The sequence below is a fragment of the Balaenoptera musculus genome, chromosome 17 (genome assembly GCF_009873245.2).
Source record: "Balaenoptera musculus isolate JJ_BM4_2016_0621 chromosome 17, mBalMus1.pri.v3, whole genome shotgun sequence".
NCBI lineage: Eukaryota > Metazoa > Chordata > Mammalia > Artiodactyla > Balaenopteridae > Balaenoptera > Balaenoptera musculus.
In genome coordinates this window covers 51,143,010-51,167,314 of record NC_045801.1, presented here as the reverse complement: position 1 = coordinate 51,167,314, position 24,305 = coordinate 51,143,010, and the positions used below count along the sequence as shown (strand labels likewise).

The window sequence follows — 24,305 nt, the reverse complement described above, 5'->3', positions numbered from 1 at the left end:
TCAAGAACACAGTATGTGTATCTTCCATCGTCAGGATGTGTCAGGATGCCCAGTACTGATGATTCCAGTCTGGGCTACTAGGTTAAGCTGGTGACCACCAGATTGTGCCATGATAAAGTCTCACTTTTTTCCCTTTGTAATTAATAAGTGATTGCAGTGTGATTCTTTGAGACTGCATGAATAACCTCCATTTCACCCAGTGGTCTTCGCATCCACTGATGATCCATACCTGAATCACTTATACTGGGGGTTGCAGATACTCTTATCTCTCTCACTTTTATTTTTAGTATCATTATAGACTCATGGATTGTTATAGTATATTCACTGTGTTTATAATTCATTACTGTCAAGAATTTTGCTGCTCATATTAATCCAGATTTGACCAGGAAGAGCTCCTTCAAATGGTTCTTGGGTTCTTTTAACATGACTCCATTAGTCTTTAAGCAGTCTCTTATTTTATGTGAAATTATGTTCTTAATTCAACGTGTACTTAACCTATCCCAAGTCTGGAATGAGCTATTCCTCTTATGGAACCCTATTCCTTTAAGAGGGTAGTAGTATTTGGACAGTAGGGTATATGAGTGCTCATTCTACAGGGATGTCGTTGCTTTTAGACCTTTTCAATGGACACAACTGAGAAATATGTATATTTGTGTATATATGTTTATTATATATACATATTTTTAAAATTTTAAATTATGAATTTAGACTATTTTTCCAATTCACAACCAACATAGCAAGGTTCTTTCTCAAACTTTCTTATTCCATATTTGAATCTTATGTCCTGCTGTGGAAACTCTGGTTTCCAACAAAACCAATAATCTTCTCTAATTTTTAAGTGCACCTTATAAAGGGTGGATATATTTCCCAGTTTTTTTCTTTCTCACAATGTATCACAATTAGACAATCTATCACATTTTTCATATAACAGGTGTATAATATTATCCTAGCTAAGTTTTCATTGACAAAGTTGGGTGGGTGAAGAGGTGAAGGATGAATGATGAGAGTGGTGGGAATCTAGGAAAGGCAAGAACAAAGCATTAATGAATGGAATATTTTTCTAACTTGTCTTTAAATCTTTTTTTTTTATAGGTTATTAAAAACAACTTGAATCCTGTTTGGAGGCCTTTTAAAATCTCTCTTAACTCCCTGTGCTATGGAGATATGGATAAAACTATTAAGGTAATTTGAAATTATACATATATTATATATATACACACACTCACTGCTTTTATAAATTAATTCATTAGATAGTATTTAAAGAAAGAAAAAGTTTGAATTTTATTTACATTATGAATAATAAAATAGAAATGTTTCTGGTAAGTAGTCAGTTTGAAGGAGCAGACATTTTGAGTGATCTGTTGACCTGTTGCTTAATCAGACATTGTGATTTTTATTTTTTTAAATAAAATATTTAATTTAAGTCTTCCTTTTAATAAGATTCCTCTGCTCTGTGAATAGGAACCTTTAACTACACTCTTTGCCTTTGGTGTGTCCTTTGCAGATAAAAACAGATGTTACTTTAACTGAGAACCCAGAGCTTCCTCCTGCCCTTAGCACAGAGCAGAATAGTGGTGACATTTTCTGTCACTGATTTTTTCAGCGTAAGATAAAATTTATTAAAACATTTGGATGGCTTTAGTTGTAGAGTTTTTAGAGGAAGGAAGAGTGCGAACAGGGAGCAGAAGCAGATAGCTAAGAATTTTTTTTAATGTTTTCACTTATAGCCATTTATCAAAATAGATACATTATTTTTAAGACACTTTTATACTAGAGTCACTTCTTTACATAAGATTCCAGATAGAACCCTTTTCTTACGTTCAGAAGTCAGCAAACTGAGGTGAGTTTTTTGTTTATTTGTTTTGTTTTTGTTTTGTTTTGTTTTGTTTTTGATAATTAGTATGGTGAAAGCAAGAAAGGTGATGGCCTGGAACAAGCAAAGGACTTAGAGTCAAACCGTAGTCCAAGACTTGACTTAGGCCCTTAACCAGCTAAGGGATCTTGGGCAGGTTATCTAACTTCTTTACTTATATAGTAGAGAAGATAATGTCTCCATAACGAAATAACGTAAGGATTAAATTAATGAAAGTGAAAAGTTTTATAAACTCTTAAACACAGTAGAGGTGCTGTTATTATTGAAAACTACTTCATTTCTTAGATCCATAAATTTTGTCCTCAGTTTGCAGAGAACTTTAAAAGTCAATGAGTGTGATTTGTGTGATATTTCAAATAGCAGTGAATGTCTAGGTACAAAGTAAATAATAGAAAAGTAGCTTTACAAATTACTTTTTACTGTTATGTTAAATCTAGAACTTTTGCTTTTCACATTAAAAATAGTAAGTTGAAGCTTCATTAGATCTGAGAAGCAAGAAAGGTTGGGGAAGAAAGATGCCTAAACCATAACTATTTGATTGATTGTAATAATATGTTAACAATGAAACAATGTTTTTTTAAACTTTTTTTTTTATGCACAGTGGCATGCTTACAGGGCTATTTTGTTATAGTAAGTAAATTGATTTTCTGAGCTTTCTCTGATGAATGTCTTCCAATTCTTAAAAGTTTCTCCATTTGTTTTAACTATATACAACTTGGTTTGCCACACCATCACTGTCTTTATTTCTTTAGTTCTATATTTCTTTGCAATATCAGAAAGTCATACATCAGTGATTCTCTTGGTGTTTGGAAATTGGTTAGAATTGTAGTAAAGAGTTATAGAGCAGAGAATAGAGTCAGAATCATCAGTTTCTTTGCTGCAGTATGAACGTGCCAGTGTTATCACTCTAGCATGTATTATTATTTTCATAAAATCATGCAAATAAGAAAAATAATCATGCATGCCTAAATGGGGAATGCCTTAGTGAATGTAGTATTGTGTGATGTGTGCATTCTTTTACATGTATACATATGCACATATGTATATATGCATACATTTCAGTTTCACAAACACTGTTGATGGTGTTGTTTAAAACAGCCAATATTACTAGTTTTTAAATTCTTGAGAAGAGAAATTAAATGACACAAATCATTACATCATTTACCTCAAGCTGTATCTGAATATATGCCAGCATTATAAATGTCACATTTTCCTTTAGCATCAAACATTTGCCTTTAATGAGGCAACTGTGAACTTTTCTTATGTATTTATTGTAGTGAGTTATTGGGAATTACATTTTAAAAATGTTTTTACACTCCCTGAAGTTTCGGACAGTCTAAACATGAATAGTTTTAGCTCCTCCATAAGCTTTGTTTAAATAAAATCTTGGCCTTATCAAAGCTTGATCTTGTTGTCTTAGGTATAAATTGGAGTTTCCTGAGTGCAAGTCTAAAATGTAACATTCTGTTTTCCATAATAAAAAAAAAAGACTCTTAAAAATGAAATTATTAAAATATTAAGATTGTTTTGACTTTTTCTTAATTTTAGTTCCTCTAGAAAAAATTATTAAGGTCATTAATTTTCTTTTCTGTCAGATAAAGGGCTTTTGGTTTAAAAATTGAGTATCGGATATGTAGGGCAAGAGTTAGCGGTTCAGAATTGGTCAGTGACTGAAGTGCTGGGAACAAATAAAAACCCTTACTGTTGCTCAAAATTGCAGTTCTAGACCTTGTTTGTTTTTATTTATTGATTGTTTGATTTTTAGTCTTCCTGAATAATAATGAAAATATAAGGGGTGAAAGACTTCCTGTTATGATAAACACTGAATTCACCTCTTAGAGAACTGAGAAGAAAGTAAATCACTTTGCTAGGTGAATATATATAAATCCTGAGCATTTTAGCTTGGTGATTAATATAACTTTGTAAAGGATTATAGCAGGATGGAAGATTGACATAGGGTAGATGCAAATTGCTTCTCAGTTACAGGCTTTTATTTTAAATCATAGGCTCTAGAAGGATTCAAAAGTTTCCTTGGTACAGATTTACTTAGTTGGTTACCACACAAGATATGTCATCTTCTAAGACTATTTAATTCTTCTCCTACCTGACAAGCCTCAGTAGACAGTGTGTGCAATGCATGCAATAAATGTTTGCAGAAAGAAATGTTTGAAATTACAAAGCACTATAAAAACATCAGTTATTTATGATCACAGTGAACACCTCTGTTTGCTAAGAGTTCACACCACCTTATTTTCTCATTGCAATGAATATTCAGGTATTCTTGTGAATATTTACTCTTTGGCTACATCTGTCAACCTGGTGCGAAACTACATGGAAATCAAATACCCTCAGCTCTCTTCTGTCTGCTTCAAGAAAGAGCGAGCCTTTAATGAGAGCCATAGCCAAGATTCCTGTCTTACATGGAAATAAAATAGTTATGACCCAGTAGAGATACTTCCTCAGTGGATTAAAAACAGTTTTCCTGGAATTTTCCTTTTCATTGTGAGAGTTGTGATCCTCAGCATAATGCAAATCTGACTTCATCATATCTAACTCCTAACAGAAGCCTAACCTCACCAAATTGCAGCTAATGAAATACGTTTTCCATAGTTACTAATCATCTAGAATTTAATTATACAATTTTTAGCTGCCTAGGATACTGACTTCCTTTCTTCCTCCAGATAGATAGTGGCTTTTAGCCATTGTAAAATGATAACAAGGTAAAAAGCAGCTGAGAAAGAAGGTCTAATTCCATTTTGATTTTATCAGCACTTGTAAAGGCATGTACAGGAACTGGAAACTGCTTAATGTGGAATTTGAACAGTATTTGTGTTTTTCATCTGCCTGTGATGTGTCCTAGAACCCCATTCCAAGAATAGCGAGTGTTTGAAAGTGTTTCAGTATTGTTCCTCTAGGAAGTTAGTTCCTACTTCTCCAAGTAGGACTGTATGTTAAACATTTTCACTAATTTTAATTAAAAGTACACTTCTTGGTAAGTCCCATTTATTGCAGCCAATACTTTTTAACAAAATTATATTGATTTTTATATATTTTTATTATACTTACTTCTAGGTAGAGTGTTATGATTATGACAATGATGGGTCCCATGATCTCATTGGAACATTTCAAACCACCATGACAAAACTGAAAGAAGCCTCCAGAAATTCACCTGTAAGTTGCATCCTTGTCATTTGCATATACCTTATAGTTTGGCCCTGTATTTATTCATTTTTTTCTCTTGGCATAGAAAATAGTTTTCCATGCTTTTACTCTATATTATGTAATGCTCTGAAGTCTGTGGATTTTATTTGTTTAGTAGTTGCATGATCCAAAATTCTTACTTGGGATGAGTTTTCATTTATGTTTAGAGGTTTGGTTTCCTTTGTCTTCAGACAATTTATATGGTTTGATTGAAAATCCTTTGTTTTAAAGATCTTGGCATTTCATTGGTCACAATAATTAATATCTACACTAGACAAATACCTGGACTTGAATTGGGTTCATTTATTCTTCTTTTGGACATTTTACAAATTGGCTTTTACATTCTGCCTGTGGCTTTCCTCTCTGACTTGTCCTCGCCCAAGGGAAGGATAAAAGCATAGTTACGCTATTTCAAATTATGTAATATTAAGCTGCCATCTAATGGTACTGATTTTGTTAGGATCATTTGTCTACCTTAACTACGTTCAGTTTATTAGTTATCATCCCCACACATTTCTAAGATTGCTTCTTGAAACTTTTCTGTCTGTAAGGCAAAGTGCCTAAAAACTATTCCAGAGTGTTGTTTCCCTCTTATTTACGTTTCTAGTTTGAATAAGATAAGTTGTTAATTCTCTTTATAGCTTACTTAGAATAATATGAAATGTTTATTACCTGCTTAGAGACCTGAATAATGCTCCCGTATACAGCATTTGCTTCTGAAAATCTAAACATGAGGTTTAAAAGGTAAGAGATTATGGTCAGGTGGGAAGGTCTTTTTTATGAAGTCATGTAAGTGAGGTGACCCAAAAGAGGATACTGATAGTTTTAGATCAAAACTTAAATACTAAATGAATAAATAAACCTTATTAGCTGTTTGATTTAAATAATTGGGAGAAATGAGTTTTGAACAAATGTAGTGGGACTAGAATTTTCAGTAGGTCATGTAGAGATCTCTAGTCCTGTCCCTACACCCTGGTCACAAAGCCCAGATACTAGAAATAACAGAAGTGCTTGTGTGAAGTAAGGAAGGCTTTCAAATCACACTCAGTGGTTTAAATGCAGAGATTGAATTGGGTTAACAGTTTGAATTAAAACAACAGCAAAATTCAGCTGTAAATATTCTATTTAAAGATTTTTTTTAATTTTTAAAGGCAGAAATAATGGAAAATAATGAAAATCTGAACATTTAAAATAAAGCAAGCTACCTAAAAGAACTAAAAATGAAGAGTGATCTGGATTGTTGTTTCACTGGTTTCAGTTTGTTGTTATTTTCCAGAACCAGTCAGTGACCTGTTTTTAGAAGATAATGAACCAACAGCTAACTGTATAATACTTTATGGGGCATGTAAAGTTCTCCTAAGTCCAGCTAACTTGATCTTTCCCTCCCGCATGACAGAATGAAGCTTTTAATTTTGCTGTAGTGACAAGGTTTACCCACTCTTGTTCTTCAAAGGCAGGACTTTGTCTTATCAACTCTGTGTTCTCTGTGCCTAGAACAGTGCCTGCCACTTGGGTAGACACTGTAAAAATGTGAATAAATGAGGTGAAGTAATACAGCTTTTTACCAATAACAATTCTGTTTAGGGCATTTCTGCGTCTCTAATATTCAATAATTAATATGTATGATAAAGGCTGAGACTCTGGCAAGATCCTGAACTATCAAGGAATTTTTTTAACATCATTTTGTTTTGTATCATTGTATCAAAAGTATTTTTAAATGTTTGATTCTTCGAAAATTAGTAATGCCTCTGTCCAAAGTATATAAGTTGTTTTCTGTTAACCAGAAGAGGTGACTTATCCAGTATTCATTGAGTATCTCTTATTATTAGGCAAGGCAGTGAGAATTTGAAGGTATAACTTGGAAGTGATTATACCCTAGCTATGGAAAAAAATTAATGAAATGAAATAATTGACAACAATACCAAGTATGTAACTAAATTTTATGTGGTTGTAGAAGTTTAATGAGATAGATGGAGATCAGAGAAGACTAGAACAGGAGTTGATGTTATAGAGGAGGATGACTTTAGCCAAGCCTTACAGAGGGATAAGTGGATAGGAGGTGGAAAGGAAGATGATCTATTTGGGGGAAGAAACTATACAGAGAAGATGTAAGATACTAGATTCTATACATATTCCCAGTGGAAAGAGATGATCTTTGCTGCATATTTTACCATAGAGTTGAGCTTCATATATTTCTGTTTTCTGATGGTTGGTTTTTTCCTTTTCTAAGCAGTGTATTTTTGTACTTTGTGTGGGTAACAGCTAGAAGTAATGTTTTATTTCCTTTATTATAAAGAAAAAAGGTTATTACTTGGAGCATTTGTAAGGAAATGATCTACAGAGGCAAAATTTATACTTAGGAACTATTTTAAAAGGTACACAATTTTAGAAGTGCTTTTTGGAAATATCACTGATAAATATTTCATATATATGACATAGTATGCAGTTGTTTCAGAGTTGTGTTTTGTAACAGACCTACATCAGTAGGTGGTTTGATTCCAAGAGAAAAAAGTCATTCATTTAAATTTACATTGGCATTTCTTATATCACTACTAATAATGAACATTTTTGTCTTTTCTTCCTACAGGTTGAATTTGAATGCATAAATGAAAAAAAGAGGCAAAAGAAGAAAAGCTACAAGAATTCAGGTGTTATCAGTGTGAAACAGTGTGAGGTCAGTTTCTCTTGACCACTTACAGTGTAATGAGATCACATTTCGAGTTCTTCTAAATGAACAGTTTGTTTGGACAGTTGAAAATTACATGAGCAACTGGACACCTTTAGGCAAAAGAAGAGAACAGGAAATAGTAGAGAAATCTTCCAAGTAACTTTGCTTCCAAGGTTTGACAACTTTCTAGCAAAGGACAAAGAATATCAAAGTTTTTCATTATCTTAGGAAATATAAGGCACCATTGGCATTTTTCCATCACATTAGTGGAAATGGCTTGACTTAGTGCATCTATCCTGGTCATTATTTCAAGATGAGATGTTATGAGTGAAGGGAAAAAAATCCAAGAGATTTCTTATAAACAAGTGGGAGCTTTTGTTTTTGTTTTTAATCTTGCTTATTATACTTATTAAAGCTCTCAACATATTAGACTCATTACTAGTTTCTTAAAACTTACAGTAAGTGTATTTCATCTTTGGCCATTAATATTCTAATCTTCACATTGCTATAATTATCTTGAAGTAAAATCTTACAGATTCATGACATGTAGGGGCAGGGTGCCTTAAATTCAAATGGAGGGGTGTTTTCCATATGTTTGTATCATATGCTGTTCAGTTTATAGATGGTTAAAAATATATGCCAGAGAGCTCTTTGCTTTTCTTATATAGTAGGAGAGTTTTAATTTTAAGTTTACTATTTGTTTTTAGATTACAGTGGAATGTACATTCCTTGACTATATCATGGGAGGATGTCAACTGAATTTTACTGTGAGTAACACACTGAATTTTTCAAAATAGGGCTGTAACATGTGATTTTTTTTTTCCCTCCATTTTGCAGTGTTCTTTCTTTCACTGCCAAATTGACTTTGTGATGAAATTTATACAATCTGTTGTGTATGGTCTCCTCAGAGAGTTTGTCTAGATTCACCCTGAAGCTTTTGGCCTTGTTAAATATTTTCTCCTGCAAGAAAGCAGATATGTACAAATCAGTGATTATCCTGCAGTAATTTAAATAATAAAAAGCAGTAATCAAACAAACATACAAAAAAACAAGCCCTATGCCTAAAGCCATGGATGTAATAATCCATGATTTAAGACATCTAGAAAAATAGGGGTAGCAGGTTGCTTCATGCTGCGGCTTTAATTGTTTGTCTCCGGAAATACCCATAGGCTCATGCATTTGTTAGGAAATGGCAGTAGCAGGCTCTGGGATGAATGTTTCTGTCTCAAAATTCGATGTTTGTGTTTTCCTGGACATCAAGCAAGGGTGTCCCTGCCTTCATCTCAGTAAGGGCTACAATTGTTATTTGGCAGGTGGGAGTGGACTTCACTGGCTCCAATGGTGATCCAAGGTCTCCCGACTCCCTTCATTACATCAGCCCCAATGGTGTTAATGAGTATTTGACTGCAATCTGGTCTGTGGGACTGGTCATTCAAGATTATGATGCGTGAGTATGACTCCAACACATAACTCCCCAGAAAGGGCAGTTTCTGTATCGTCTGGTGGTTCTCTGATATAGTTGATGGGATAAGGGTGCTGGGGAGGAATAGCTTTCTCCCTAAAATTTCTCTTGTCTTATCTTTTCTATTTTTCCCTTTGTGACAGTCTTAGTGTTTACCTTTGACCTCTAATCTCTGGCTGTGATTAGTTATAATGTATTATATATAGCTTGCTTCTTTAACAGCTGACTGAAGCTGGCAAGGCTTTTGTTTCTTTGATCTGGTCTCCTTGGGGTTTACTCATTTGGAATAAGTTATCTGTGTAATTGAAGTCCAGAAGACACATTTTGTAAACACTCATAGATGCTATTTCTTAGCATGTCTATTTCCTTGGCAGTCATTGTCAAATTATTTTCTTAATGGTGATTTTCAACAAGTGTTGAAGGATAACTTGACATAATTGCTATAAAATATTTTGAATAGATTCTCAATGGATAGATTTTGACTAGATTTAAATAGGTCCTCTTGAAGGTTTAGTAAACAACAGGAAAAAAATCCACATTATTAATTTTTTGTTCTCAATCTGTTAGGGCACAGTAAAAATTTTCACTTGTTTTTGCCTATTATTTTATGATAAAAGCCCTTACATATTTGATGGAGCTTTTCATTAATTTGTTATGACATTTAAAGAGATGAAATTTTCAGGCAAATGCAAACAAGTCTAAAGCAGGGGTAGCAGTTTCAGTATCAGCCTAATAGAATTTAAGACAAAATTCATTAAATATAATTTAAAAATTACTTTATAGGATACTTTGTTATATAATCCAAAATGAAAATATAACGGTGGACATGTTTAGTAACAGACTGTCAAAATATTTCAATTGAAAATAGCTAGAAATATAATAAAAATTTCAAAGTAACACAGTTGTAATGGGACTTAGATAAAAAGTAGAAAATTTACAGGGTTACTTTCTCAGACTGCTTCCTGGAAGGTAAAACAAAAGGTTAACTAAAAAAAGTTTACCACATGGAAATTAAAAAAACTCTTAAGTAGTTCTTAGATCAAAGAGGAAATCAAAGTGTAATAACAGACTCTCTAGAAATAAAGGGTAATGAGGCGACTGTACATGGTCCTGTCTTTATAGAGGAAAATTTCTGGCTTTATGTGTTTTATTTTTAAACAAGAATTGAAAATAAAATGAGGGGCTTCCCTGGTGGTGCAGTGGTTGAGAGTCTGCCTGCCAATGCAGGGGACACGGGTTCGAGCCCTGGTCTGGGAGGATCCCACATGCCGCGGAGCAACTAGGCCCATGAGCCACAACTGCTGAGCCCGCGCGTCTGGAGCTTGTGCTCCTCAACAAGAGAGGCCGCAACAGTGAGAGCCCCGCGCACCGCGATGAAGAGTGGCCCCCGCTTGCCACAACTTGAGAAAGCCCACGCACAGAAATGAAGACCCAACACAGCTAAAAATAAATAAATAAATAAATAAATAATTAAAAAAAAAAAAAGACTCTCTATTTAAAAAAAAAAAAAAAAGAATGAACTAGCTTTTCAACAAAATAAAATTAAAGAATAGGAAGAAAAATATAGATATAGCAATAGTAGGAGATGCCATATACATGTTAGCTGTTATGTGTCAGAGAAAATTTTAAATCCTTTCTATATGATATTCATCAAATCCTCATACTTAGTTGTGAGATAAGTGCAGTTATCATCTTCATTTTACAGGTGAGAAAACTGAGGCATAGGTGATAAAGTAACTTGTCCAGGGTCACTCAGCTGGTAACTGGCAGAGACAGGACTGAACCTGGGCTGTCTGGCTCCAGAGACAGGCCCTCACAACTCTGCTGTGCTGTGCTTCCTCCAAACACACAAAATAATGCCTTGGAAAGTCACCAAATTAATAAATTAAATGAAGAGATGATTCTTTGCAAGTTCAGCAAAGCTTAGGCAAACCTTTGGGAACACTGGCCCCCCCAAGAAAAAGAGAAAACATGTAGAATATTAGTTATGAGACAGAGATTATAAGCATAAATACAGAAAAAAATTAAAAATTATGTTAATGTTCTGTAAAAGCTTATGCTATTTCATTGAAAAATCTAGGTTAAAGGATGATTTTTTTTAGAAAGCTGTAAATTACCAAATTTGACTCAAAGAAGGAGAGAACCTGTATAGACCAGGAACCGTGGAAGGAATGGAGTGGCTGGTCAAAGAGCCTCTCCTCACGAAGGCACCGGCCAAGACAACCTTCATACATAAATTCTACCAAACCTATGAGGAATGAATTCAAACCTGAGAGAATCAAGTGAAAAATATTAGAAAGTGTGAAAGTTTAAAAGGTGGTCAGATACAACATAAAATAAAAAATCAACAATTTTTCACTAACCAGCAAAAACCAAATGAAGAAATTATAGTGGATAAAAGATCACAATTCATAATGCAATAAAAAATGAGAATGAATTTAGTAAAAGGTCTAGGATCTTTAGTGAGGAAGAACTACAGAATTGTACTGAGGGACAAAGAAGGAAACTTGTTTAAATGGAAAAATATACCACGATTCTAGATAGGCAGATGTCACAATGATGTAAAATATAACATTTCTCCCTATATTAGTCAGTTTTAATCAGAATTGCAGTGGAACCCTGACAAAATGATTCTTAAAATTTTCTAGAGGGTAAAATGAATCAGAATAGTCAAGAAGTTTTTCAGGGAAAAAGAATGAAGGGGAATTTGTTCTAGCAGGTACTAAAACTTATTTTAAAGCTATATATATATAATTTAATGTAATTTAATTTTTAGTGGTTTATAACATTATATAAGTTTCATATATACAGTATCATATATTAATTGAGTATGGAACTAGTACATGACCAGTAAAAACAAGTAAGCAGTCTTGAAATAGACCCAAAAGTGTATGTGAATTTAGTGTATGATAGAGATGGCATTTTGGGGGAAAGGGGTTGTAACAGCTGTCAAACTGGACAGGAACTGGATTTGGATCCCTGACTCATGCCTGTGTATGTTAGGATACTATTCTGTATAGACTATAGACAAAATTGCTGAAATGGCTACCCCAGAACAAAGTGGTTTTGACAAAATAGAGGTTTATGTCTCTTTCATGTTGCATCTCTAGAGGTAAGTAGTTCAGGACTGAGAGGGCAGTTCTGCCGCTTATAGCTTCCACCCTGGGTCCGAGGCAGCTGCTGTGATTCTCATGCTCTCTAGCCAGTGGGAAGAGGACCAAGGAACTGAGAATGCATGTGCTTTCCCTTTTAGAGTGTGATTGAGAAGTGGCTGACAAATCCCTCTACTCACATCTCCGGCCACCTAACCACTGCCAGCCCAGAGAAGCTAGAGTACAGCTAGTGTGGTTGCCAGTAGCCCAGGGGATCCATAATTAAAAAGGAAGAGAATGGATACTGGTGTAGAGTAGCAGTTTCTGCTTCATATCCTACTCCAGATGAATTTCAAGCTTAACATCAAAAACAAAGCTTGGAAGTTCTAGGATAAAATATATGTGAATTGTTTATAATCTTGCAGTGAGGACAGCCTTTAAGCAAGACAGAGAAGGCAAAAATCATGAAAGAATTTTTATGTGTTCACATTTATTAATATTAATAACTAAAAAAGGGAAGATATTTTAAACAAATTTAAAGACAGACTATTGACCGGGAAAAATATCGTGACATATAAGATATAGGTTCTATCCTCAATGCAAAAAGAACCATTAAGAATTAATATAAAAAGAATATCCCTAGTAGAAAAATTAGTGTAATCATAATGTTTTATAATGGCAAGACATAGGATGTCTATCAGTTGGGGGAGAATATCTATACAGTGGAATACTTAACAGCCATTCACATGATGTTATATATTCTGGTCCATAATTGTCTCTAAACTCTTGGGCCAAATATTCATACACTTTGCTGCAGAAATGTGAGAGTTTTACAATGTTTGGCATTTGTACCATGTTTCTGTGGCCAAATGTATGAATATTCATATTAAGCGACATAAATAAAGGCTATAAATAACTTCATGTCAGTTGAGGTCAGGTTTGCTGCCAATGAGTGTTTTTGTAAACAAATGAAAAAACTTGTGCTTTTAAAACTTTATGGATTTATTTATATATTTATTTAGTTAAATGATAAACAGTGTATAAAGAGTATGTTATAAAATATTAATATAAAGTCCATTTTAATAAGTATAGAGAGAGAGAAATTTTTCTCATTCAATGCACAGAAAAATATTTAGAATGAGAGTTGCCAAATATTAACATTGGTTCTAATCATTGTTTTATTTTTATATTTTTCTAAGATTTCAAATTTTTAGAAAATAAGCTCATATTGGTTTTGTTATGAATAAAGATAAAAATGACCTTTTGCTTTTTTCAAATTTTCTTTTCAGTGATAAGATGTTTCCAGCTTTTGGTTTTGGAGCTCAGATCCCACCTCAGTGGCAGGTAAGAGGAACTCTCATTGCGAAGCTTTGCCTCCTAGCAAAGCAAAACAAGCCTCATCAGTCCTTCTTTCATCTTTTGACAGGTTTCTCATGAATTTCCAATAAACTTTAATCCATCCAATCCCAACTGTAATGGTAAGTTAAAATAAACATGAATTTTTAAACCGAAAAAGTTACTCAGATTTCCTCTCTGGGTTTCTTTTTGTGACATATTGAATTTTCTATCATGTAAAGTAGTAGAATTTTACACCAAGTTGGTGGTTAGTATGGTAATGATGATAATGCAAATCACTATGATGATGATGAAGATTGCAGGCTAAATTCTTCTACCTTAAGAGTTTTACTAGAACAAAAGATTCTCAATCTTGAGGGTAGATCCATAAGAATATGCATATTATTTTCACATATAAGTTGATTTTAAAATAAACCTTCAATGGAAACAGGTCATTCAGTATACAGATGCTTTTCTCAGATAAGCAGTTAACTCTCTTTGAAGAAAAAGTGTCTAGCATCAAATTACTTGTTACACAGGGTTCTGTAAGGAGATGGGGTGGGCTAAAGAAACACAGAACTAAGCTCCAAGAGTGGCTTTCCTTTGTGTGGAAAACAGGGACAGGCATTTCTTTCATTTCACTTTTCTGTTTATCCCTCAAATATTCCAGTGCCTCTTCCTTTTTGCCACATTGAGCAATCAACCTAAAATGCCAAATCTCCCACAAAATTATGTAAGACTGAACAGTTTGGAGGAGGAAAAGAGGTAGGGACATAAAATTGTAGACAATAAGCTAATTTTCTGCAAAGGGTCCTTTTAACAACTATAAAACAGGGGAGAGTGTTCTTTCCTTCCCTTCCTAAATAATATTCATAAAGTAGAAGAGCATGACCATTTTGTTGGGAGTAGTTTGCATTAGGATTTTCTCCTTTTTTCTGAAACTCTTTTCTTGTACTAATTCAGTGTTCTTTAATGCACTTTCAGTGGCTGGTTGTGACCTTTTGTATCCCTAGGCATATGAAACTGGGAATATTTTTCTTTTCAAGAAATGTGCTTCATGCTTATGATGAAATTGGAACAATTTTTGGAATTTGTTGTAATTAGATTTTATTTATTGCAAGAAAATATGGATAACATACCATGGGATAATTCATTTTAGAAGTTCATTTACTCTGTGAGTAACATGAGCCCATCTTTGGGCTGCCACCCAAAGCTGCCACAGCTTTTCTGCTTTTGGTTTAGTCTGGAAAAAATAATCAATTTGATGTTAGACAGAGGAAATACTACACAGAAAAAATACAGCCTTATTTTAAGACAAGGAAGTTTAATCCCCTTTTCCTAATTAATCATCGACCTTAGCTGCCCAGAAAGAACATGTCTAACTTGTTCCTTTGATGCAGTGGAAAGATCTTAGCATAATTTAGTTTTAGTTGAGGAATGGAAGGCAATTGATGTTTATGAAGAAATTTAATTAACAGTTTTGTATATCTTCAGATTGAAAAGCAAGCTAGATGATAGAAATGGAAGAAAATATTACTATTGCTGTGGTTATGGGTTCAATTTTTCTATAGCATATATCATTACAGTAAGATCCTGCTGCTGGCCTATGTTAATATTATTTTTGTAACTACTGGACCGACTAACCTCTAGTTCCAGCCTCACCTTATGCATGTAAAATCACCTCTACATATGAATTAGTTACAGTCTCAAAGGTTGTTCATAAGACCACTTATTCCTAAACTCAAAGTGCCTAAGAGGAGTTTATTGGCAAGTGGAGAGACTTGGTCTTGTGAAGCTTATAAACCAAGTATATGCTTTTCCTCCTTATTGATCTATGTCCTGCTGGACATTTGGTAAGCAAGAGACCTGTTTTGGTTTACATTAAAAGTCTTTTAAGATTTTCTTGTTAATCTTAGCAAAGCACTGTTGGGAATTTCTAGGATTTCTAGTCTCTTACCTACATCCCAGACACTCTGTTGTGTATTAGGGGCAGATTCATCAGCAGTGCTTTAATCAGGAATGCCATTCAACTTTTGATAAGTTGTGCTATTGTAATCTACGTCTCTAAATCTCAGTAACTTGTAATGACAATAATTTATTTCTTGCTCACTTTGCAAATCACTTGACGCTTGGCTAGACTGCTGCGTTGCTCTGTTTCTACTCATTCTGGGTCTCAGGCTGTCTGGGATATGCTGTTCCCATGGCAGAGGGAAAAAGCAAGAGAGCTGGCAAAAACAGGCCGTGATTTTTAAAACATCTGCTTAGACATGGATGTCATATCCATTCATATGCACTGGACAAAGCTAGTCAAATGGGCCTGCCCAGTCTTCCATTACATAATACCCAGCAGGCCTAAGGTGCACCCCATAAATAAATGCTTTAGTGTTTCTGCAGCAAAATGTGATAAATAACCTGGAAGTGAATATTTGCAATTAATATAGTCTACTATACCATGCTTAACCTTATATGATATTTTTGTAGAACCTCTGGTCATATATGCAAAAGTTTTTCCATTTTATCATTTACTTTTTCTTACCTTGTCATCAGTTGTATGCTGCAGCATCTTTTGTATGGTTCTTTTTCCATCAGAGTCTTATACCCAAAACATATCAAAATTAAGCAATATAACAACCCTACTTTAGACCTAATGAATAATTTGGCTGAGGTGAAAACAAATGCCTTCTACTGGGGGAGAGTAAAGTTTATAGGGTTTTTTTGTGATAGAGCATAGCTATGGAGTTTTGTAATACTATATACCTTAAAGAACTCCTGAATATAGAACTTTTGACTGTTTAAAGCACTGTATGTTGGTATATAAATTAGCCAGTATGGTGAATAGTAACAATTAAATTGTGCTTGAGAATTTTTATCCTGCTTTTTTTGTCTAGGAATTCAAGGCATTATAGAGGCATATCGGACCTGCCTTCCTCAGATAAACTCTATGGACCAAACTAATTTTTTCTCCATCATAAATCATGTGGCCAGGTTTGCTGCTGCAGCCACACAACAACAGACAGCTTCTGTAAGTGCCCTGTCGCCAGGGGGCAGGGAGAATGTGGATTGGTTGTTGTTCCCAGAGCCATTTTTCTGTTTATTTGGTCTGCTGAGATACAAAGACAGGGCATGAAACAATGATATGTCATCCTTGGTTTGGGAGTAACATCTGTTATTAAATTAGTGATCATTAAGAACAAGACACAGCAAAACAACCTGTATACTTATAAGTTTTTTCTCTGTCTTTTGAAATAATTTTCTCAGGTAGGTTCTCAAAAAAAATTTTTTTGAAGTAGCCTTAGCAAGTTTAGGCTTCAGGAGACCTACCACTTCAGTAGCTGTTGTAAAATTACTTACCATACTAAAGAAGTTTGAATTAGAGAGTCATTACCTGTTGGACCTTGGATACCAAACCCCACTCAGCTTCAGTATCCTCAGAAATAAGGGATAAGTACCTCAGGCAGTTGTTGAAAGAGTGAGAGAAGATAATTCATATAAAGTGCACAGTGCCTGAGTCAGAGCAAACACTCAGCACATGATAGCTACTATTATAAATCTTATTTCCATTTTAGACTTAAATGGCCCAGAGGATGGAGTACAACTTTATGTAACATTTTACCACTCTCTAAAATGATTTATCAGAGATGATGGGATTGAGAGAAAGATTTCCCCACCTTGAAACCATATCCATTTTTAAAAAAGTATGTTTTAGTTTGATGAACGATTCTACTTCCTCCGTATTTGATCTTTTAAGAACGGAGTTGCCACTTGCTCCCTTGATAGGTACTTTGACATATTCAGTACTTGAGTTAAATCAAAATGTTTCAGTGCTAACTGAAAGTTTAATCTCTGACATGTAGGTGTCTTGCTTCTGTGTATTTATGCCAGCCCTCTTTTGTGGTCTGTTGCACTTTTAATGAAACTACAGTTTTTGTATCAGTTAATTTCCTTGTCATCAGAGAATCTTAGAATATTTCATATAGATGGTATCCTGGGTAGAGACTGACAAGGAAAATGAGCAAGAAAGAGACTAAATGACTCATCAGGCTGGAGATGTCATTAACCATTGCTTTTTTTTTTTTACATCTTTATTGGAGTATAATTGCTTTACAGTGTTGTGTTAGTTTCTGCTGTATAACAAAATGAATCAGCTATGCATACGTATATCCTCATATCCCCTCCCTCTTGCATCTCCCTCCCACCCTCCTTATCCCACCCCTCTAGGTGGTGACAAAGCACTGAGCTGATCTCCCTGTGCCATGCAGCTGCTTCCCACTAGCTATCTATTTTACATTTGGTAGTGTATATATGTCAGTGCTATTCTCTCACTTCGTCCCAGCTTACCCTTTCCCCTCCCCGTGTCCTCAAGTCCATTCTCTACATCTGTGTCTTTATTCCTGTCCTTCCCCTAGGTTCATCAGAACCATTTTTTTTTTTTTTTTTTGTTTCCATATGTATGTGTTAGCACATGGTATTTGTTAGAGTCTAACCATTGCCTTTATTGTTGGGGAGCTCGGCTGGCTCAGCGGACATAATTGTCTTTCTTGGCAGCAATATTTTGTGCTCTTAATCATTACTGATGGCGTGATCACAGACCTTGATGAGACCAGACAAGCTATCGTTAACGCTGCCAAGCTACCTATGTCCATCATCATTGTCGGAGTTGGAGGTGCTGACTTTGGTGCCATGGAGTTTCTGGATGGCGATGGCGGAAGTCTCCGCTCCCCGTCGGGCGAGGTAGCCATCAGGGATATTGTCCAGTTTGTGCCTTTCAGACAGTTCCAGAACGTGAGTACCACTCCTCCCTACTATTCATGCACTCTAAGGTGTTTGAACACAGACCTTTGCCGGTCCATAACCAGGCAGTTGAATAGGTGTCTGGGGTTAGAGTGTGTGAATTTTCCATTTTAAGAGCCTTGATTAAATTTGGCAGGTTTTTTTCAGGTTGTATACTTTTGTGCTTCTTGCAGTCCATGTGATAAATTGTTTAAAAAGATGTTGTTGTGAATGTTTTAGGATATATTTTATCTTTACCTGTGTAATAACAGAAAAACTCTATGCAAGTATATGATGAATTTACCAAACTAGAAGTTGATTTGATGAAAATTGTAAGCAGTAAACTGTTTTACCCAGTTTAATGGTAACATCTTGTAAAACTATAGGTCCAGAATCCTAACCAGGATACTGACTTTGATACAGTCAGGGTCCATTATAGCAGGCTCCCTCAAGTAACCCCTTTATAACCGCACCCACTTCCTTCCCACCTTCATTCCCTCCTTAACCCCTGGCAACCACTAATCTGTTCTCCATTTCTATATGTTTGTCATTTCAACAATGTTATATAAATGGAATCATACAGTATATAACCTTGACACTGGCTTTTTTTCACTCAGCTTTATTCTCTGAGAGTCTTCCCAGTTGTTAAAGGTATTCCTTTTTGTTGCTAAGTAGTATTCCATGGTGGGGGTGTACCAGTTTGTTTAACCATTCACCCAATGAAGGACATCTTCAATTGTTTCCAGTTCTCATCTATCACATACAAAGGCTGCTGTAAACATTCGTGTACAGGTTGTTGTGTGAACATAAGTTTTTATTTCTCTGGGATAAATACCCTGAAGTGCAGTTGCTGGGTTGTATAGTTGTTGCATTTTAGTTGTTAAAGAAACTGCTGAACTTTTCTGGCACAGTTATGTCATTTTACATTCCCACCAACCAATGTATGAGTGGGGGTGGGTGTGGGGAATGAGGTGGGTGTGTATTAAAAAGGTGGTAATGTTAAGGATCTTTGTGATGATGAAACAGTTCTGTATCTTGATTGTGATGGTAGTTACACAGATCTACCCAGATGATAAAATTACATGGAACTACACGTGTGTGCACATACACACACACACACACAAATGAGTGCTTGTAAAACTGGTGAAATCTGAATAAGTTCTGTGAACTATACCAATGTTGGTTTCCTGGTTTTGATATTGTACTAAAGTTATATAAGATGTTATCTTTGGAGGAAACTGGGTGATGGGTACGTGGGACCTTTCTGTACTATTTTTGCAACTTCCTATGAATCTGTAATTATTTAAAAATAAAAAGTTAAAAAAATTAATACCAAGTGAATGAAAGGCCCACATTTAAAAGTTAAAGAGCAAAAAAATTATCATTAAATGCCAAAATGCAGGCACCAAAAAAGTACTTGATAAATGTTCGTGAGCATACTCAAGCATTCTTAAGTAACATTGGTTTATTCCATGTTTCATGGACAGTACCTGAGACAAGATACAAGCTGGGAATTGGGAACTAACTGCTTTTTCCTAGTCTTTTATCAAAATGCCAGTAAAAATTTGGTCGCTAATAAAATTGCTTTGATTTTATTTTTTCACAAGGCTCCAAAAGAAGCGCTTGCTCAATGTGTCTTGGCGGAGATCCCCCAGCAGGTGGTAGGCTACTTCAACACATACAAACTCCTTCCTCCCAAGAACCCAGCTACGAAATGAAAGGAGCTCTGGTCGCCTGAGCAGAAAGAAGTCTTTTGTGATGTGTGGAGCAATGGATTTCTCTCTGACCCCAAATCATGAATCTGTCATTTTACATGCTTCTCACGAACCCCAGCATTTATGATGCAAACCTAGTTCTCTATGGATTATGTCTATTTAAAGCATTCTTTTTTACTTTTTTTGGAGGAAAGTGCTAACTTAATCTTTGCCCAGTCAGTTCAGTGATTGCTAGTGATTTACAGTAATTGCAGTGAGGCTATTTGGATTAGAAACTGGTGTGAGAAAAGCGGATTTTGTTCTTGTGGTTGTTTACTTTCATATGATGAAAATGGTGTTTTTGAATGTTTGTAAATAAGAAAGAGCGGAAAATTGTTGGAATGATGCGATTTACAGGTTGCTGTGCTTTGCTCTAGGCAATATATGTTTTATAAGCCAATGTCCATGCCTGACGACAAGAGCTTCTTAAATTAGATGATATTGAATTTGTTTCTAGAACTATACTTAGTGCTATTCCATGGGATAAAACTACCTTTACTTGTGCCTGAATTTTGCTGCAATTTAGACATGCACAGTTCAAAACAGCACGCATCCTCATAGGACTTCATGAAAAGTACCGAATGAGAAGGGAAGGCACATATTCAGTTCTTAAAATTGTACAATCAACAAGTAAAAGGAACCTCATGTAAGTAAGCCATTTTTATTTGCCTTCCTAGATCTTTCGTTTTCATTATTGAATACCATAAACATGGTCAGATTTGACCTTTTCATTAATTGTATGTAACACTCAGGATTCTATATCTGCATTGATGATAGGTAGCCCTAGATTCAACATTATTAGATTATTTTAATTGGAGTTTGTTAAAATGGTTAGGACTGGTTTATCCAGGAAGATTATAAGGACGAAACATATAAGGGGAAATTCAGAATTCTACTTCCTTTTAATCAATGAAAGACTTTACTTATTAAAAACGACAATGTTTATACTTTCCTTGTTAAGGTCCCATATATTGATTTGTACATTTGTGTAGATTCATTTAGGTATTCTCTCTTTTTTTTTTAAGCAACATTTTTAGTCTGATTTTTTTAAACTCATGATAGTGGTTATTAATCAAAATCATATTTTACATTTTAATAATGTGCTATTTCATAAATCCAGAATGTATTATATTAAGCCTAAAACCTGTTATAACTTTAAAAAAGATCCAACTGCTGCATAGGATAGAGTGGACTTTATATGCTTTTTTTTTTAGTAGAATTTTTTTCCTGATTTTTACCCTTTAGAAAATAATACTTCGCAAACATTACCTTTTCAGAATAGATTCAGTAACGTTTTATTGAGGAGCTGTGTGCCAAGTACTATGCATATCTGTGTATTGGCCAGTCATCTTGAACAATTTAACATTGAGAATTACGTGTTTATTACGGATCTGTAAATGGATGCACCCTAAGCCTATCAGTCTTACTGAAAACTTGCACCACAGCTCAGGTCTCTTGCTCCCTGAAATGTCTGAAGCAAGTGAGCTCTCAGCCACGAACAGCTTTTGGCTTCTCAGAAACTGCTCATTGCCAAGGTCAGGCTGAGAGGGGATCTGCTCGCCACAGTGGTTGCTTAGCCCAGGTGAGCAGTTAACAATTTCCCACTTAGCTAGCTCTCCTCTGGATATGTGTTGTTAACCTGAAGGTACCTAACTAGTAGTCTGTTGCTCTATAGTATGTCTCATTAGTTGACAAGTCATCTTGACATCAGTTAGGGGAGAAAAAAACTGATGATTCTTCCAATAGTTCGGAGCCTTTGTTGTCTAAGATGTCCTAATTTCATTTCTCTTTGTGTGCTTGGAAACAGCATATATATGTTACAGTGGTTTTCAGAATTTTTTTTTTTAAACACATGAAGCCTTTAAAAGAAACGATTTACATATGTTCTCAATGTATGGTAAAACAGAAGTAGAGGTTTTCTGTTTGAAGCTGGGGCAGGGTCCACAGCCCCACTCACTGGACCTTCTCCTCACTCTCCTTAACCAGATCCTGGCAGCACCTGAGTCACCTGCACAGGACACCTGGAACCACTGGTCATGAGCATTCATTGTTTTTATTGGCCAAATAACAGTACTTCTGTCACCACTGTCAAATTGATTTGGTCTTCATAATTTTATATTGATTTTAACCAGAATTGTTCCGTTTTGAAAATTAATTTTGTATTATGCATTCTTGATTTGGTTCATCAGTAGATGCTATTATTCATAAGACCTGTGATTCCAGCAAATTAGAGTAATTGATACCTTTTTCAGTTTCGAATAAAAGCATTTATAATTTCTAAATTATCATTTTATAAAATTCTTATAGTTTCAACATTTTACCTCATCACATGCTGATATAGTATTGTTTTATATTAAAATAGTCCTTTTCCCTATTGTGCCACCATTCATGCAAGTGCCATTAGTTCTTAAAATGCATTTAAAGAAAAAATAACCAAGTTTACTTTCACACTTTGTATAAACAGATATATTACAAACACATATTAGGGTGACAGTGCCATGGATAGATGTAATATTTCTGACATCTGCCTGTACTGAGAAAATAGCAATTAGCATGGTCATGTCACCTTGTGCTTAGTTAGAATTGAAAATTTTAAGATCATAAAAATTTAAAATCAGATCAGGGATTTACAACTATCCGTTTTGGTAGTGCCTTAGGCAACCTTTCCAGAGTAAATTCAGGGCCGTGTTGCTGCCTCTGCCTTATTTGACATACTTTGCCTTTTTCATTTTGTAAATTTTCTGGAAAGTCATCTTCAGTAAATTTCTCCTAGTTTCTTTATGTGTGTGATTGATAGTCGTGGAAGTGACACATAAGGTAAGCTAGAAGCTTGGTTGAGATCTCAAGAGACTATTTTGTGCTTTTATGGATCTCATACTTGATAATAAATGTATGTTACTAATATATGAATTGATGTTAAATGTATCTTGCATCTGAACTTCCTTTGGATAAAATTATTTCGTGGTGTGAGACAATAGTGTCTTGTTTTCATTTTTATTCTTTCTCTAAATGTTATTCATTGAAAAGTTAGAAATAAAGTTAGTATTTTAATCAGCCTGTGTTCCGTATTTTACTGAATTAAACAGTTTGGGGGGATGTTATTATTTTATGGGATGTATTCACTTAAAAGATATTGAATGCATTCAAGATACTTTTCAGGGTGCAGAGGAACCAAGGGAAAGGTTCTCAGCTTAACTAGAGTGGCCGGAGAATTATGGTGCTCACATTTTATCAGTTGTGTTAAGCAGGACAGTATATTCACCTAACTTTTTAAAAAGTTGCTACTATTATGTTGCAGTCATTGGGCAAGGTCTTGGGGTTACAGTGGTGACCTAGGCAGCCAAAGTTGCCACCTTCATAGAAATAAAGGATTGGAGGAGAGAGAAAACATTAAATGAGTAATTGAGAGACATGAGATTAGTGTGTGATATAACATATTGTAGGGGGGGTGACCTGAACCATCTAGCTGTCAAGGAGCTAGAGGATGTGCTGAAAGATAAGACCTTTCTTGAGGATGTGCTGAAAGATAAGACCTGAAAGTTCACTGGATAAAGAAAGTTTAAAGCATTTATGAACTATGGCATTGAATGTTTCAGGAATGGAAAGAATTTAAGTTTGCTGGAATACAAAGTACGAGAGGGAGAGTGGTGAGAGAAGAGTGGAGAGATGAGGTGGAGTGATGGGTGGATTTTACATCCTGTGAGGGCCTCTGGGGCATACAGGGAGTTCATACTTAGGCTAAAAGTAATGGAATGCCACTGAATGGACTTGGCAAAGGATGATGTGATCAGAGTTTGTTTCTGAAAATACTGGAGGGGCCTTACATTTTAGGGCAGATAGGAGGGACCCTGTTGCCAAAGTTGCGTGGCCAAAATGGCTTTGTCTTGTGAAACCCTGATTGAGGGATTTGGTGGGTGGTCACCTTATGGCAGAGACTCAACTGTTTGGTTACACACTTGCTAAGTTTCTGGTTCTAGGTCGGTTTCTGAATGCTGGGCTTTTCCTGCCACAACCCTGCCTCCACATCAAATCACTGTTAGCCCCATATCATCAATTCCTTAATGGTTCCAAGGCTGGCTCACACCTAATGATGACACAGATATGCAGGATTGCCAAACCCTTGCTTGTAGCAAGACCATCACCCTTGTCT

The 24,305-nt window shown here is 35.1% G+C and overlaps 1 protein-coding gene across 2 annotated transcripts in view; it reads left to right on the top strand.

Moving 5' to 3' along the window:
* CPNE3 (copine 3) overlaps window positions 1-23,125 on the top strand; it is a 44,403-nt gene extending 21,278 nt beyond the window's left edge. For both annotated transcript variants that reach the window (XM_036830259.1, XM_036830260.1), the window contains 10 exons: window positions 1,093-1,182; window positions 4,946-5,044; window positions 7,662-7,748; window positions 8,450-8,509; window positions 9,056-9,189; window positions 13,586-13,640; window positions 13,723-13,774; window positions 16,520-16,653; window positions 18,177-18,413; window positions 20,009-23,125. In XM_036830259.1, coding sequence (XP_036686154.1) covers window positions 1,093-1,182; window positions 4,946-5,044; window positions 7,662-7,748; window positions 8,450-8,509; window positions 9,056-9,189; window positions 13,586-13,640; window positions 13,723-13,774; window positions 16,520-16,653; window positions 18,177-18,413; window positions 20,009-20,119 — 1,059 coding nt within the window. In that variant the 3' untranslated portion in view covers window positions 20,120-23,125. The remainder of the gene's footprint in view (window positions 1-1,092; window positions 1,183-4,945; window positions 5,045-7,661; window positions 7,749-8,449; window positions 8,510-9,055; window positions 9,190-13,585; window positions 13,641-13,722; window positions 13,775-16,519; window positions 16,654-18,176; window positions 18,414-20,008) is intronic.
* The last annotated feature ends 1,180 nt before the right edge of the window (window positions 23,126-24,305 follow it).